General features: G+C 39.5%; 1 protein-coding gene across 4 annotated transcripts in view; it reads left to right on the top strand.

Moving 5' to 3' along the window:
* Positions 1 to 5,288: 5,288 nt before the first annotated feature.
* slc12a7b (solute carrier family 12 member 7b) overlaps positions 5,289 to 17,072 on the top strand; it is a 70,971-nt gene continuing 59,187 nt past the window's right edge. For all 4 annotated transcript variants that reach the window (XM_017712347.2, XM_017712346.2, XM_017712344.2 and 1 more), the window contains exon 1: positions 5,289 to 5,597. In XM_017712347.2, the coding sequence (XP_017567836.1) occupies positions 5,408 to 5,597 (190 nt within the window). In that variant the 5' untranslated portion in view covers positions 5,289 to 5,407. The remainder of the gene's footprint in view (positions 5,598 to 17,072) is intronic.

Here is a 17,072-nt window from a genome sequence, read left to right as displayed (position 1 = left end):
CTCAATATGAACATGATTTCAATGAAAGGGCATCAGAAGAGAAAGAAGAGATGTCAAGAGAGGATCTGAAATTCATGAACATCATGAAAGAATCAGTGAAGCTTGAAGCTGGACATTACAGTTTGAAACTACCCTTTAAAATGGATGGTGTTGTCATGCCAAACAACCTCTGTGTGGCTAAACAGCGCATTTCAGGATTGAAAAGAAAGTTTGAAAGACATGAAATGTTCCATCAGGAATATACTAAGTACCTTAATGAGCTCATTCAAAATGGTTATGCTGAACAGGTACCCCAGGATCAGCTGGAGCGTTCTGATGGTAAACTTTGGTACATTCCCCATCATGGAGTGTTCCATCCTCGAAAAGGAACATTACGTGTTGTATTTGACTGTGGTGCGGAATTCAGGAATACGTCCTTAAACAAACAACTTCTACAAGGTCCCAATCTTACTAGTTCTTTGTTGGGTGTTCTGCTTCGATTCAGACAAGAACCAGTTGCATTTATGACTGATGTCAAATCAATGTTTCATCAAGTTAGAGTTGCTGAGGATGAGACCGACTTTCTCCGGTTCCTGTGGTGGCCTGATGGCAACATTACTCAAGGAATTGTAGAGTATAGGATGACCGTTCATCTATTCGGAGCAGTATCCTCTCCAAGCTGTGCCTGCTATGCTCTTAGGAAGACAGCAGAAGACAACAAGCACATGTTTCCAACAGAGGTCATTGATAGTGTCCACAATAACTTCTATGTTGATGATTTTTTGAAGAGTCTTCCTTCTCAAGCTGAAGCCATCCAAATGGTCAAAGATCTTGCTGCACTTTGTCATAAAGGTGGCTTCCATTTAACGCAATGGATTAGCAACAATCGTGAGGTTTTACAAACCATTCCAGAGAAGGATCGATCCAAAAACTTGAGTGAATTGAATTTGGATCGAGATGAACTGCCCGTTGAAAGAGCCCTTGGACTTTATTGGTGTGTCCAGACAGACACCTTTAAGTTCAAGATGATGGAAAAGGAGCGACCACATACTAGACGTGGAATTTTATCGGTGGTCAGCTCAGTTTATGACCCTTTGGGATTTCTTGTGCCAGTAACACTTCCAGCCAAACTCATGCTACAGGAGCTTTGCAGAAAGAATTATGGCTGGGATGACCAGATTCCCCAAAGCCTCAAACAACAGTGGATAAAGTGGTTAACAGATCTTCAACAAGTGAATGCATTTAAAGTTGACAGATGCATCAAGGCACAGGACTTTGGACAACCTGATCATGCACAATTGCATCACTTCTCAGATGCCAGCGAGAATGGCTATGGAACAGTGACGTATCTTCGACTACAAAACCAGAACAACATTCATGTTTCTTTTCTGCTTGGCAAATCAAGAGTGGCACCTCTTAAACAAATTACCATCCCTCGATTAGAGCTTACTGCTGCTGTCCTGGCTGTTCGAATAGATAAGATGCTTAGAACAGAATTGCAGCTTCCACTTGACAACTCTTGTTTTTGGACTGATAGTACTTCAGTTCTAAAATATATCAAAAATGAAGAAAAAAGGTTTCGGACGTTTGTAGCTAATAGAGTGTCAGCAATTCGAGAAGTAACAGATGTCTCACAGTGGAGATACATTCATACCTCCCAGAATCCTGCAGATGATGCTTCCAGAGGATTGAAAGTAGAGAAGCTAATCACAAACAAGCGGTGGTTAAAGGGTCCAGACTTTTTGTGGACAACAAAGGAGGAGTGGCCAGAGGTCAATTTGGATTGTAACCTTGTTCCTCAAGATCCAGAACTAAAAAGGGAGCACAGAACAAATGCTGTGATCATGGAAACAAATGCAACCAGCCAATTGATTGAATATTTTTCTGACTGGAAGAGGCTAAAAATTGCTGTTGCATGGATGCTGAAATTAAAACATGTCTTAATGGAATTGAGCAAGAAAAGGAAGGAATTGTTGGAATTGTCAGACCAATCCTGTGACATTCAGCAGGAAATGCAGAAGGTCAAAGCTGCATTAAGACCACAAAGCTTGTCCATAGAGGACCTTTCTGAAGCAGAAAAGGCAGTCATTCGTTTTTCTCAGTTTGAAAGGTTTAACAAAGAAATTGTTGGACTGTCCTCAGGAAAAACGGAAGTGTCAAAAGGCAGCACTATCCACCGATTGAACCCGGTCCTGGAAAATGAATTGTTGAGAGTTGGTGGAAGATTGTGTAAGGCAGCAATGCCTGAAGAGATTAAGCATCCCATCATTTTATCCAAAGACCAACATATTTCCAAGCTTATTTTAAAGCATATACATGAACAGGTCGGTCATGGTGGAAGAAACCAGGTTCTGTCCAAATTGCGTGAGAAATATTGGATAACTCATGCCAATGCAGCAACAAGGAAAATTCTATCCAGTTGTGGCTTGTGTAGGAGATTCAAAGGAAAACTGGGTGAACAAAAAATGGCCGATTTGCCTGTTGAAAGGTTGACTCCTGATCTTCCTCCATTTACTAATGTTGGAGTTGATTACTTCGGGCCATTTGAAGTAAAACGAGGACGTTCCTTTGTAAAGCGATATGGTGTTATTTTTACGTGCATGGCTAGTAGAGCCATACATTTAGAAGCGGCCTATTCTTTGGATACAGATGCATGTATTAATGCCATTCGAAGATTCATTTGCAGAAGAGGACAAGTCTCTCATTTGAGATCAGACAATGGAACCAATTTCACTGGTGCAGAAAGGGAATTAAAAGAAGCATTGGCAGCTTTAAACCATGATAAGATTCAGAAAGTCTTTCTGCAGGAAGGAATCAAATGGAGCTTTAATGCACCTACAGCCTCCCATCACGGCGGTGCATGGGAGCGAATCATTAGGATGGTGAAAAAGATTCTTACATCCCTTTTGCACCAGCAGACTTTAGATGATGAGGGGTTACACACAGTTTTATGTGAAGTGGAAGCGATCATTAATGATCGCCCAATCACCAAATTGTCTGAGGATCCAAATGACTTAGAGCCTCTTACCCCCAACCATCTTCTTACTATGAAAAGGAAACCAGTCTTGCCTCCAGGGCTATTTGATAGGACTGATATGTATGGAAAAAGAAGGTGGAGACAAGTGCAGTACATCTCTGACCTTTTTTGGAAAAGGTGGATTACAGAGTACTTGCCTTTACTACAGGAACGACAAAAATGGACCAAGAAGAAACGAAATCTGGTGCCTGGCGATATAGTTCTGGTTGCAGATACCACAGCTCCTCGTAATTCCTGGGTACTTGGCAGGGTATTTAAAATATACCCAGATAAGAAAGGGCTGGTTAGATCAGCACAAGTACAAACCAAAACCAGTCTCTTGACCAGACCAATAACAAAACTTTGCCTTTTACTAGAGGGGTTATGAGGTATCGTATATAGGAACACATTTTGTATGTATATAGTTTGAAGTATGGTATTACTTTGGCTCCTTATATTGTTGTATTAGTCATTAAATTGTTTATGCCTTTTGTCATTAACAATTAGGGGCCGGTGTGTTGGAGCCATTTATGTTTTCTTTAAACTTATGTTTATTTTGATCGCTCACCACTTGGGGGCGCTGCTGGGTTTATAGGTGGCTGTAAGGTTGTAGTAGGGATACGGGGGTTGGCGAGGAAGTCAACAGTATTTTGACCGTATGGTTAGCGGGACATTTAAAGATCTTGAGCGCTGGTACTGCTGCTGTTGGATTATGTGCTACCTGCCAACTTAAGAACAATAAATGGATTGGTATATCCAAAGTTTCAAGAGGTATGGACTTTGTGGTAATTCCTGCTAAACTGAACGAGTCAAATCCGCTACCGCCAGCTCTCTTTCTCATTATGTGGTGGCTTAGGTCAATTTCGTTTGTTTTGTTTAAAAGTCACTACAGCTTGTGATTGGATGAGTTATGCTGAAAGGCTTGTGATTGGATGAGTTACGCTGAATGGCCTGTGATTGGATGAGTTATGCTGAAAGGCCTGTGATTGGATGAGTTACGCTGAAAGGCCTGTGATTGGATGAGTTAAGCTGAAAGGCTTGTGATTGGATGAGTTACGCTGAAAGGCCTGTGATTGGATGATTTACGCTGAAAGGCTTGTGATTGGATGAGTTACGCTGAAAGGCTTGTGATTGGATGAGTTACGCTGAAAGGCCTATGATTGGATGAGTTACGCTGAATGGCCTGTGATTGGATGAGTTACACTGAAAGGCTTGTGATTGGATGAGTTACGCTGAAAGGCTTGTGATTGGATGAGTTACGCTGAATGGCCTGTGATTGGATGAGTTATGCTGAAAAGCCTGTGATTGGATGAGTTACGCTGAAAGGCCTGTGATTGGATGAGTTATGCTGAAAAGCCTGTGATTGGATGATCTGCGTGTCAGTCAAACTGCCCTTTCCTAAAATCCACACAGTCTGGTTTACGGGCGTGTTGCCAGATTGGGCGAGATTTTGGTCAAATCAACCTGCAGCCACGATTTGAATAGGCCTAACCTCTACCTAGAACCAATCGGTTAACAAAACTTTGACTGACATACATTTTAATCACGCCTATTGAGAGGAGGCTGTTGCCCCGCCCAACCACGTCACTCACAATGAACACCAGAGGTTAACGCACCCTACCGGTCATTGATGTAATGGATGTGCGTTAAGGGCTAACAGAGCATCGGTTGTCCAGTTTACTTGGCTTTCTTTGGATGTACGTGGTTTTGCAGTACGTCATATACTTTGTGTATTTTGTGTGCGTTTATTGTGCATTTTGTCAGGTTTTGAACATTTTTTGTCTGGAAACTATAGCTAGTAGCAATCCGGGGACCCTCACAGTAGTATTTCCACGCTAATAAAGTAGTTTATTATTTGTGTTTAGTAGGTAAACATGGTTTCTCTTTTCTCCTCCTGCCTCTTCACTTTAGCTGTTACCGCCGCTGTCTTACAGGCACTGTTCTCAACTAGCCGACTGCTGCCCACAGCGCCGACTATAGGTGGGTTCTTCCATCGAGTAGTCGACTAGTCTGTGCAGCCCAGTAGTTAAAACAAAGCCGGGTCGACTCCCGAGTAAACTCACAAGGTCTACTGACTGCTCTTATCACAAATTCCATTTAATAAACGATCATTTCTAATAAATCCTACATGTAAACATGCCTGTTTTGAGTTAAGACAAAACACGAGGACTGTTTATCAATCTGATAAACATTTTGCTTTGGTGGGGATTGACAGCTGTTCCTCCAATCAGCGGGACGCTGCTCGGCCCCGCCCCCGCCGGGTACAGTGTGCTGGGAGTCCGGCGTGGCCGTACACACAGGGATAGAGAGCGAGAAAGAAAGAGAGAGACAGAAAGAGAGCATGCTGAACGACCTGAAACAGTCAGATCCCTGAAGTGTGTGGAAGAGACCCGAGGAGGCGGAGGTCCGGTGATGGACATGACCGAGAGGTTCGTGGTTGTCCCCGTCGGCCAGGGCAACGGCAGCGCGGCCGAGGGACTGAGCCAAGAGCCCTCAACGTTACCTGCGTCGGCTGGAGGAGGAGGAGGTGAGGGAGATTTGGGTTTGGATGAGAGGGAAGCCGTGCCAATCCTCGAGTACAGCCGGGAGCCCAACAAATACGGTGGGTGCTGTTCGTTTTCACACCGTTCAGCAGGCTTTTTGGTAGCACGTCCACTTTGGTGTGTTTGTCGTCTGTTATTGTGAGTCTCCGACAGGCGCGCAGTGGGGCTACATGTCCATAATGTACAGTAAGTCATGGTGTTGTGTCGCTCGGATTATGGGAACAAAAAAGCTCCCGCGAAAGGCGAATTTCTGAGAGCGAAGTTTGAGAAGAAGCCTGAGTAATAATATTGTAAGTATGAGACCGTGTGAGCGATGTTACTCTCCACCTGAGCGTGTTGTTTGTGTGAGCAGGCTGTCGTGTAAGTTTAGCTAGCTCGGTCTTGTGCTCAGTAAATCAGGCTGCTCTTGTTTGGCTAGCAGTTGTGCAACATCTTCGTGTTAGGTTAGAATGAATGAGATTTCTTTTCTGCCACATTTAATAGAAAAGCGACTTACTGTGTGTTTCACGGTACTAGGCTTTGCTTCTTTCATTTGTTTTTTTGCTGGAGGGCACACGCAAAGGATGTTTCGTCGAATTAGCATGATGTGGATTTTCCCCAGTTCTGTTTCTTTTTTTGGTCACATTTGGTGCTTAGTAGCAAACACAGCTCGCTGTAATGTGCATAAAAGTTTATGGATGTGCTTCGATATAGAGTCACTATCGCACCTCTTGGCCTTTTTTTCTGACCTTTGAGTTATTTCTTTAACATGACTCACTCTGAATGTTGTTTTTGGCCCCATTTCCATCCAGACATTTGTTTAGTGTCCGGCCAGTGTGTTGTGAATATGTACGATAGTACAAGCTGCTTCTGATATTCACTAACGTTAGTCAGTATGTACTTCATTATATCATGCTGTATTATTATGTGTTATCACTCTACACTGAAGTGAGATGTCTTCTCCATCTGTATGCCTAGAATTTTTGCACTGTTTATGCATTTAAGCTATTTACTCCGGGACATCTCTATACTGTTTGGAGCCCTTGCTACTGTTTATTGTTACTTGTTGTCTGGAGAACTGTCTAGGATGTACGACATACCTGTACACCTCTCATATATGCAGTGCCCCAGTGCTCCTTCCTTGCGCTTTGCTTGTTATTTTTTGTAGGAATTTGTTGCCATAGAAAAATAATTGCATTTTATTTTTTTTTTCTAAATAAACATGACAATTTCAGCTTGAAGTTGAACTATATACTAGCATTCATCCACAATCTAGTAAATCTCCAGCTTTGCACCAGCATGCTGTGTATTAGCAAATGCACTGTGCAGAATGGAGATATGAGAGCCCTAATTAGGTCCTGTGAGTAAGCAAAACAAGACATCTAGCATAGTCAATTTAATACTAATACAGGATCTTAAGCTGGAGTGGCTGAGTGTCAGAAGTCCACAAGAAGAGTTGTACAGAGGCAAGTTGGTGCCTGTGCTCCTTTGCATCCCTGGAATTGGATAACACTTGTGCCATGTCTGTGACTGTGTGTGTATGTTGTGTTATTGTGAAAGACAGTTAGACTACATGTACCTTTAGTTATGGCATTGACGGTATTGTCTTCTGTATATGTGTAATTACTTGGACAAGAGAATGTCCCCAAAGCAATTTTCTGAGAACAGTTTGAGAGACACTTTTCCTAGGTGTGATTTTTACATTACTGCTAGATAGATATGTTGTCAGTCCTTTCGTGATTGTATCTCAGGTAAAGAATGTATGTTATGAAACAGCTCAAGTGCTCAACAGTCATTGGCAGTGTAAGTTATGGATGGATATTCAAGTCAGTTTTATGAACTGGCTCACAACTGATGTCTATTGGATAGACAACTGACCATTACAAAAGTATCAATTATGAAATTATGCATTACTACTGTAATGTTTAACAGCAGTGTCTGTCTCAGGAAAGACATCTTTACATTTACTGCGTTTGACAGACGCTCTTGTCTAGAGCGACTTACAATTTGATAATTTTACACAGGTGGGCGAAGGTGGTGTTAGGAGTCTTGCCCAGGGACTCTTATTGGTATAGTATAGGGTGGTTGCCCTGGTGGGGGAGTGAACCCCAGTCTACAGTGTAGAAGGCAAAGATGTTAACCACTACACCAACCAACCATGACATTGATTTGCTTTCTGCTGCTTGCTTTCCTCATGCGCCTTGTCATAGAGTTACAGTGAAGTCTCATTTTCAGTTCTTCATTCAGGGCTCATTACTTCCCACGACTTGAAAGTGTAGGGCAGGAACTGAAGTGATTTTACACAGAGAATATGGACACCATTGTCTTTAAACTAGACTAGCTTGTTTTAGAAATGTATGCATAGCATACCTTGGATGCTTTTTGTTGGCTGTGACAGAACTGTGCATATGAGTCATCCTTTTGGTTAGGGGTGTTTGACTGCCCTGTGTTATTTGGTGTTGCTCTTGTAAGGTCCATCATTAATGGTGTTCAGTCCACTGCAGTATGGAGCTTTGCTTGAAATATATTGACAAAGTGTTCAATTCGCATGCCCATGCAAAGGAAATCTTTCAGTAATATTATCAGACATGCTAAACGCCTTGAGCAAAGCAAGGTATGTGTGAAAAAAAATGGAAAAAGATGTGTCTTGTAGTATGCTACATAAAAATGAGCCTTCCCAATCATAAGTAGCAATACCTAACTGAAGAGCACTCCGATGAATCAGAGAAACATCTAATGAGCATAAATGCATTTCACATTTAAAAAATGAAAAATACTTCAGTACAAAATGTGCAGGGACTCTTATTCACGGTTAGTGTTTGCAGGCACAGCATCAGTCATTTCTGTCATGATTGTCATATTGCACCTTTTTTACAGCCCCCCCCCTTCACTGAAACTGCCAGGCACTAAAACTGTACCGTTTAAAATAAGGTGAACCTTGGAAAAGAGGTTGATTGAGAGCAGTAAATTGTATCCAGTGGTTATTTTCCATGGCCTTCTGTTTAACCTAATTAGTGTGTTCAGACAAGCTGTGCCACTTTCTGAATGTTTTCAGGCAAGCAAATGTGTTTCACATCAGATTAGATTCCATGACTTTTTAAGCTTCAAAAAAGATAAAACATAGATATTGACTACTCTACACATAAATGTCATGACAGTTTAATTGTAATGACATGGTTGGATGTTTCCCTAAGGTAAAAGACTGTTAACAGCTTATCAATACACTTAATTATATACATTGATGTATAATTAGTATAAATTTATCATTATTTGTGTTATTTTACTCTGTCATATACTATGAATAATTTTTTTTACGATCAGTATTTTGACTGCAATTTAAATTTGGGTTATTTTCTCTCTCTCTCTCTATATATATATATATATATATATATATATATATATATATATATATATATATATATATATATATATATATATATATATATATATATATATATATGTGTGTGTGTGTGTGTGTGTGTGTGTGTGTGTGTGTGTGTGTGTGTGTGTGTATATATATATATATATATATATATATATATATATATATATATATATATATATATAAATAAATGGTGGTATAAATAAAATTAGACCTGTTGAGAATTGCACTTTTGTATTATTTGAATATTAAAAAAAATAATATTTCAGCCCTATTATGTATTACTAACTACTTGTTGTTTGTAGTTCTTACAAATGTGTTTTATTAAAATAAATTCTCTCAATTTTTTTAAAATAAGAGTTTAAAGCATTATTTAAACATTATTAATATTTAAACAAGTTTCAGAACATGTCATTCTCTCCCCAGTTCATAAATGGAAACTAAACTGCAAAAACCTTTACATACACTCACTGGCCACTTTATTAGGTACTGTTCAGTTGCTTGTTAACACAAATAGATAATCAGCCAATCACCTGGCCACAACTCAATGCATTTAGGCATGTAGAGCTGGTCAAGACAACTTGCTGAAGTGCAAACTGAGCATCAGAATGAGGAAGAAAGGTGATTTAAGTGACTTTGAACGTGGCATGATTGTTGGTGCCAGACTGGCTGGTCTGAGTATCTCAGAAACGGCTGATCTACTGGGATTTTCATGCACAACCATCTCTAGGGTTTACAGAGAATGATCTAAAAAAGAGAAAATATCCAGTGAGTGGCAGTTGTGTGGACGAAAATGCCTTGTTGATGTGAGAGGTCAGAGGAGAATGGGCAGACTGGTTCGAGATGATAGAAAGGCAACAGTAACTCAAATAACCAAACAAAATCTCTGAGGAACGTTTCCAACACCTTGTTGAAAGTATGCCATGAAGAATTAAAGCAGTTCTGAAGGCAAAAGGGGGTCCAACCTTTTACTGGCAAGGTGTAACTAATAAAGTGGCTGGTGAGTGTATATCCACTTACTCAGCCTACCGCCGGTTATCCCCGCGCAATCAAACTGAAGTTATAAGCAGTGTCTCACCTCTGAGTGCTTTTTAAATGAGGCACAGTACAGGAGAGCCAAACAGTACTGAGCTTGTTTATCTTTAGTCTTAAAGGCACAGTAACGTAAACAGATTGTTTAATTTTGATGGATAAAGAGAGGTTGAAAAATGTTCATGTACAGATAAGTTTATGAGCTTTTTTCTTATATAAAACCACGCAAGTGTTATAAGTGGACCTCAAGGAAAAAAGTGAAATACAAGAAAAATGTAAGAAATGATGAAAAACAAATGAATGATGGACTAAATATGTGAATAATGAAAGTTATGTACTTATGTTGTAAAAGTCTCTTCTGAAGTCACTGTCTTTTTCTAGCTGAGCATTGGCCACATAGCTGGATCTTGTTTCTCCCATGTCGGCTAAAACGTAATCTAGTTTACACACTCAGCCTCAGTAGGGAATGATGAGGGTGTGGTCTCAGGAACTGCAGTGTGGCCCCATGTTGGGAGGGGGGAGGCTGAAGGAGGGGGTTGAACTATGAGTATCAGGTAGAGTCTCACATCTTTATATGGAGTCTTTCTCTGTCAGGACTAGCAAACAGCTGACTCTGGCTTCCATGTTCACTACTGGCTCATTCCATGTCAGTTCACTGGGGCTTGACACAGTCTCACTTGGAGCTGCTCCATAAGAAAGTGTAAAGAGAGAGCAGGAGCTCAAGCAGCAGAAGCTCTGAAAATGTTCGCTGAATGCAAGCAAAATCTATTCATTGTGATGATCATTTTTTGCTCCTTGAACTCTTTGAATGATCATTTTATTCAGTGTGTTATTAGGGGTTTAAAGCTACACATATTTGTTCCAATTTGATATGATTTTTAATTCTGAGGTCAAGATTTGTTTCTGTTTTTGATGATAAAATAAGCCCCCAAAATTGCAACTTCTAGAACTTATATATAAGCTTGTTTTGGTTGGACTCTTTTTTTTTCTTGAAAGGGGAATTCCACTAATGTTTTAAAATTTTAGTTTAGTTAAATAGTTAAGATTTAAAGAAAGCCATTCAGAACAGTTTGATATAAAATGTGCTGTTCAAGAGAAGCTAACTGTTCACACCAGTGAACGAAACCTGTTTTTGTCTAATCAAGCAAATCTGAACCAGGAGTCCAAAAGAGTAAAACTGGTGCTGTTTAACTGGGTGTAGTACAGTTCGTGAAACCGTGAAAAAGATTGTATGCATAGTTTTTGTCAGCTTTTTAAAGATGTATTGGTGAATTGTACCCGCAAACTAGCGATGCACAGTCAAATCGGCAAAGATCGGCAGGTGTTTGCTCAAAACATGAAACAAGCAGTCAGCCAATGTGTTATTTTTATTTTGGCAAATCTGTGTAGCAGTTATGCCACAAGTAACATGAGGCAGGTAAGTACACCCAGGCTGTATTTGAATGCTGCTCCTACACCTGTACCAGAATGTCATAGCATAATTATTCATTGGCTCATAGGGCCAAATAGCCAGATACCTCTTACTTTCAGTGTAGCACTTTATTTGATTCATGTTATTTAAATAGGAAACTGATTTAAAACACATTTTAAATGGCAGTTTGGTCCATTAAAGAACAAATAGTGTTGTTTATTTTTTGAATTGTCTAACTGATACCTGAAGAGTTAAGCTAGCTTCTCTGTAGGGCCTGATAACAGTACAACTGTGGGTTGTCGATATCAACCAACTGATGTCACACGTTCTAGTTATGTCATTATTATACATTAGATTAAAAATGAGTGAATTTACATTATATTTGATATCTAAAGAACAACAAAAAAACAAAACTCCGAGAGCATTTTTGGTGTCTGTGTATCTTCTTATACTGTTATTATGGATTTAACATGGAATGACGCCAGCACTTAACAATGGTGCTGCTGTTGATTGGGTGGTTCCCTCAGTGGTTTGGCATCCTTGTTTTTCCTCCATTAAGCCCCATAAATCATCTTTAGTGCTCATGATGAATAGATTTGCTATAGTGCCTGCTGTAATGGTCTCATGGGCATTGTAAAGGATGTTGCTATGATCCAGAGTAAGATCTTTGGACACTAATAGAGATATGCAGTGAGATTACTATTTTATTAATATCACGCACTTCTAACTTAATTGAACATTCCGCTCAGTTGTTTTTCTGCATTCTGTTTTTTGTCTAGATCTTCCACCACAAATCTTCCAGACGCCTTTGCTTATTTTTCCCAACACTTGCTTGGAGCCTTGTGTAAAGCTTACACCTAATCATTGTGTGAGTCATGATACCCAATGAGCGAGCTTACTAGGATTTTAAAATGCAAGGCTAAAATGGGGTTCCCTTTTCTGTCCATAATGCATTTGGGGAATTTCCACCACGCCAGCGTCTCATTGCTGCCTGCGCTTGGCAGGGCTGGGTGAACCTCCCTCTTTGGTGTATGCACCATCTGTCTCTGTAACCCTGTTTTGACCCTTACAGCTCTCAGTAAATTTTATAGAGTGCCCCAAATTTTTTTTATTGGCTTGAGGAGCTATGATAAAGGCTTATATTGCATTGAAATTAATACATGTGATGTGAAATTTTGGCTTAATTGTTCTTTTCATGCAGACTGGATTATAATGTAAAGTATTTTACAGTGTAAAAACAACTGTTTAAGCTATTCATTATTCATGACTACATTGTCGGCCAGTTACAAATAATGTAATAGTAATTGTTGTATTATAGTTTGAAGTCATTTTAAAATGAACATTTGTACACATAATAAAAACAATGGTTCCTAAATGGTTCGTTTCTAGGTGTCTGTATTGAAAAGAAATTGAACTACTGCATGTTTCACTACAAAGAGAGTATATTGTTTCCTGTTGAATAGAGTTTAGTGTTGTGCAGTGTATGTGAAATTAAACAAAAATCATTGCAAAAGCAGTTTTTGTTAGTATTTCCAAAATAGTAACTTTACAGGAGAAGACAAAAAGGTTTTTAACTTTAATGTAAGTTAATGTAAAGAGATTTTATTCCAAATGATTTTGTCGCATTTCTGTCATCATGAAAGTTTCACACAATGTAAAGGACAGCTGCTCAGTTTAATGTAGAAAAAAATCAAAAACATTTTTATTTTTATTTATTTTTTTTAAGTATTGTGTATCTGTAGATTTCTTGGTTTTTCACCTGAATGTTTGCGAAAAATATTCTTTAACAAATCACCCATTGAACAGTTCTTCAGAGACCTAATAGTAGTTCTTCTAAAGCATCACTCAGTAGATTCTTATTTTGCACTTGTATTTATAAGATTGCAGTTGTAAGCAGTCAGGAGGAGGGAAACAGAAGGCAGTTGCTGTTTTCAAACTGAAAGCCATGACCTGTCGGTTGCTTCACAGAATGTATTTGTTATCGCTGCCACGCTAAGAACAGATCCGTGAGTCATCTGGCTGCTGCAGTTAATTCCACCTTATTAAATCTCAGGTGACAACGCTTCTCAGCTGCCTCTTTCACTGGTAGGAGTTAAGCTGCTGGCACTGTGGGCCTGTGCAAGTGTATGTGTGGATTCAACTGATTTCCCATGCTGCTCCCTTCCCACAGCCCCCCTGCGCTTCAGGAAACCTCTCCCAGTCACCAGGGCAGCCTGCGGCGCACCGTGCCCGAATGCGCCCGTAATGTGGCTTCTGTTGCATAATGAGAGGCAGGAGGAAAAATAAAAAGCATCACCTGATCCCATCGTGTCAAACCAACAGCTGAGAGAGTAGCAGGCATGTGCCGTGACATTTGAGATGGATGCCAGAGACTCGGCATGCGTGGACATCATCACCCACTAAAGGTTGCCTGAGTTAGAAAGGAAAGAACTCCCATCAGTTTTGAGCAGCTGAACATATGTTGAGTCTAGGGATTGATGTGAATCCGTTGCAGGTTACAGATGGAATACTTGCTGGCTTTAAAAATGTACCATAGTATAAAGCATAGTGATAATCACACTGTTTCCGTTTTAATTCCGGTAACTGTATTTGATTATTGTCTTTTAAAAAACTCACAGTGGAAGTTAGTAGTCATGGCAGGACAGCATATTGCAATGTAGTTGATTTTTGGTGCTCAAGCGTTTCAGTAAAAATATATCAGTATCATTCCTGTTGAATTGAACAGCTCGATGTGCTTAGAAGAGAATGCTAACTGCGAGATCTGTCACATCAGCTAATAGATGCACACACCTTGGCTAACATTGTGTTAAATGGGGGATCCCACCTTCCTAGAGAGAACGAGACCAATAGTGCTCACTTGGACTGTGTCATTGCTGGGGATTGTGCTTGCGATCTTGTGATGCTAAGACGTTTGGACCCCTTAGGTGCCTGCATTATTGCTTTTTTAAACATTTTCAGGGTTTAGGCCAATCACAATTATTACATAATGGCCGGATCGCAGTTATTTTAGCTGTTCACAGTTATTAGCATTCGTTTATGTCCCAAAAGACTGGCTGCACTGTGTGAAGTGTGTTAAGTACACGCAGTGTGCCGAAGAGCGTTCTGTAACCATCAGTGCTTTGCACCTCTCCCTCCCCTGAGTATTCAGAGTACTCAAAGGTCTGTGAACATCATATCTCCCACGGATGTAAGTGAACTATGTACTACTGTCATCGTTTCTTCAGTATAATTTTGGCTTTTCATTTAAGAACTAATGATAACCGCTGGGAGAGGCTCCAGCACCCACCCCCCACAACCCTGAGGGAGAAGCGGCTTAGAGAATGGATGGATGGATGGATGGATTTAAGAGCTAATTATCAATCTTTTTGAGGCTATGTGTATAACGTTAATATGTTAAGACGTATGACATGATCCAAAAAACTCCTGCAAAATACAACCTGTTCTGATTTTGTTGATTTGTTTATTTGTGCTGTATTTGTCGTCAGTTGGGAGCTAACATATATCAGCCAGTTTGGCCATGTTAGCCTTGTGTAACTAAAAATGTATATACATTGTTGGTTGAAACCTGTGATGACTCACATTAAATCCTCATAGCACTGACAGTCTTTGTTTGTGTTGAACTACACCATTAAAAAAAAGTTGATACTTTAGTAAAGATTTTGGTTCTATATAGAACAGTAAGTACACAAAGAATTATTTGCATGCCTAAAAGGTTCTTTGCATGGTGAAATGGCTCTTCAGATAGATGGAGAATGTGTCATCTATATGGAACCTAGGGTCCTCTGTTGTAAAGCTGTCAAGCTTGTTTAAGAATGTGCTGAAGAATGTGTTCACTGCTTTACAGTCTGTTCCTTCTTAGAAACAGACCTACAGTAGACCGTGTACACAGCGCAGAGGAATGCTCATATCTTTTTTCCATTCTTTGTCAGAGTTTGTGAATGACCATGTGATCTTGTGAAAGACTGCATCAAATTGAATCCAGAATTGAAAAGATCTGGGTAGACTCATGGATATGCTGTTTTGCTTTTAAGGACAAATACCCTATTTGTTTTGCGATTGGAAGAACATATAGATTGAGTACGTGTCTAGGCTAAATCAAGCCAGAGAATACAGGCTTAATACAGCAGTGATTGTAGGAAATTCTTAAAGAAGATTGCTCGCGTTTTTGCATGTGTGTTTTTATTTATGATAATGTACCGTCACATGGGGACACGCTGTTCTCTTACCTTAGGAAGACCATTTGTCTGTGATGTAATCATTGCAGTCTGTTAAGACAGGCTAGTTCTGACATGATCTAAGTAATGTATCTTGAGTAGAGCTGAGTAGCGCAACTGGTTATCATTTGCTATGTTGTTCCTCCTGCTCCTCTGCAGTCTTCTGTGTGTTGACATGATCCAGGCAGAATTCCTCAAACTTCTTGATCTTTTTCTAACACCCCAGACTCTCATGAAAGAATCTGAGACGTTTCACAGAAAGAACTGAAGATCCTTTGTATTTTGAGTTGTAAACAACTGGAAAGTTAGTGTAGGCTGTGTGAAAGACGTGGTGCCAGGAAAAAATACCTTTATGAATTTTGCTAGGAATTCAAGCCATCTACATTCATAATGTTTGAGTATGTGCTGGGATTGCACAACTTTTGAAGGGTGTGCTCAGGGCAGCAGTAACGCTTCTTACTGTCTAAATGTTTCAAAATAACTAAAGACAGAAATTGCTGGATCAAGAGCACACTTTTACTGCTTTTACTGAGGATGACCAGAAGGTGGCATTATAGTTTAACAGATTGATGTGTTTCTCTCTTACTTACCACCTGTACAGTACCACTGAGTGTTATTGCCCTTATTTCAGGATATACTAGCTTTTGTGGCTGACTCTGGTGTGTTGCATCTTTTTCTTGCCCTTGATGAAATAAACTTTAGTCGTCACTGGATTTACATCTATTTTGTGTAACTTTAAACAATGGCCTAAATCTTAACCCCTTACTCCTTCAACTTATTATTTAGTTTTTCATTTTAAAGGGTAATTCCACAAATTTCTGTATAATTCAATCATTTTGATGTACACAGTGTGCCATTCAGAGTGTTTTGACATGACATTCATTATATAAATTAATTTTGCACTGGTGGTGATAGGAACCAGAGGTCACAATATTTACAATGCAAATAATTAAATTTTATTGCTGTCCAAAATTACCATTGAACCTACATGTGTCCTCTTAGTTTTATGTTGAGTATGAACAAATGGTGGAATGTCCAGTAAATAGATTTTATTTAGGTGCTGTTTTGCCCTGCATGTACATCTTTAAGTAGATTTTAAAAAATGTTTTATGCCATAAAGCTGCTCTTAAACCTAACATAAAACAATGTCTCAGACAACATATCCATGTTCAAGTCATGTAATAATAACATTTTGTGTTGTAGATTTTAGAGGTATTAAACATGTATGATGTCTGGTTCCTGTCATCACCATCAAGTCATTAAGTTTCTTTAACATTTAATTATGCTTAATATATTTTATTCATTAAGTACAATGAATTATTTGTAACTATTGTGAAACTAGTGTGTAAGTTATATAGTTACGCCAGTTAGAAACAGGCCATTAGGGGTTGAAGCAGCATGTGTGCCTGCAAGTTAGAGAGTGCTTCAGTTTATTCAAAAAGCAGCAGCCAGAATTCTCACATTTACCTAATGATCTGCACACATCTTTGCTATGCTGAATCAGTTTCCTTGGTTA

Source organism: Pygocentrus nattereri, chromosome 3 (genome assembly GCF_015220715.1).
Source record: "Pygocentrus nattereri isolate fPygNat1 chromosome 3, fPygNat1.pri, whole genome shotgun sequence".
NCBI classification, from domain to species: Eukaryota; Metazoa; Chordata; class Actinopteri; order Characiformes; family Serrasalmidae; genus Pygocentrus; species Pygocentrus nattereri.
This window is presented reverse-complemented; position numbering and strand designations above follow the sequence as displayed.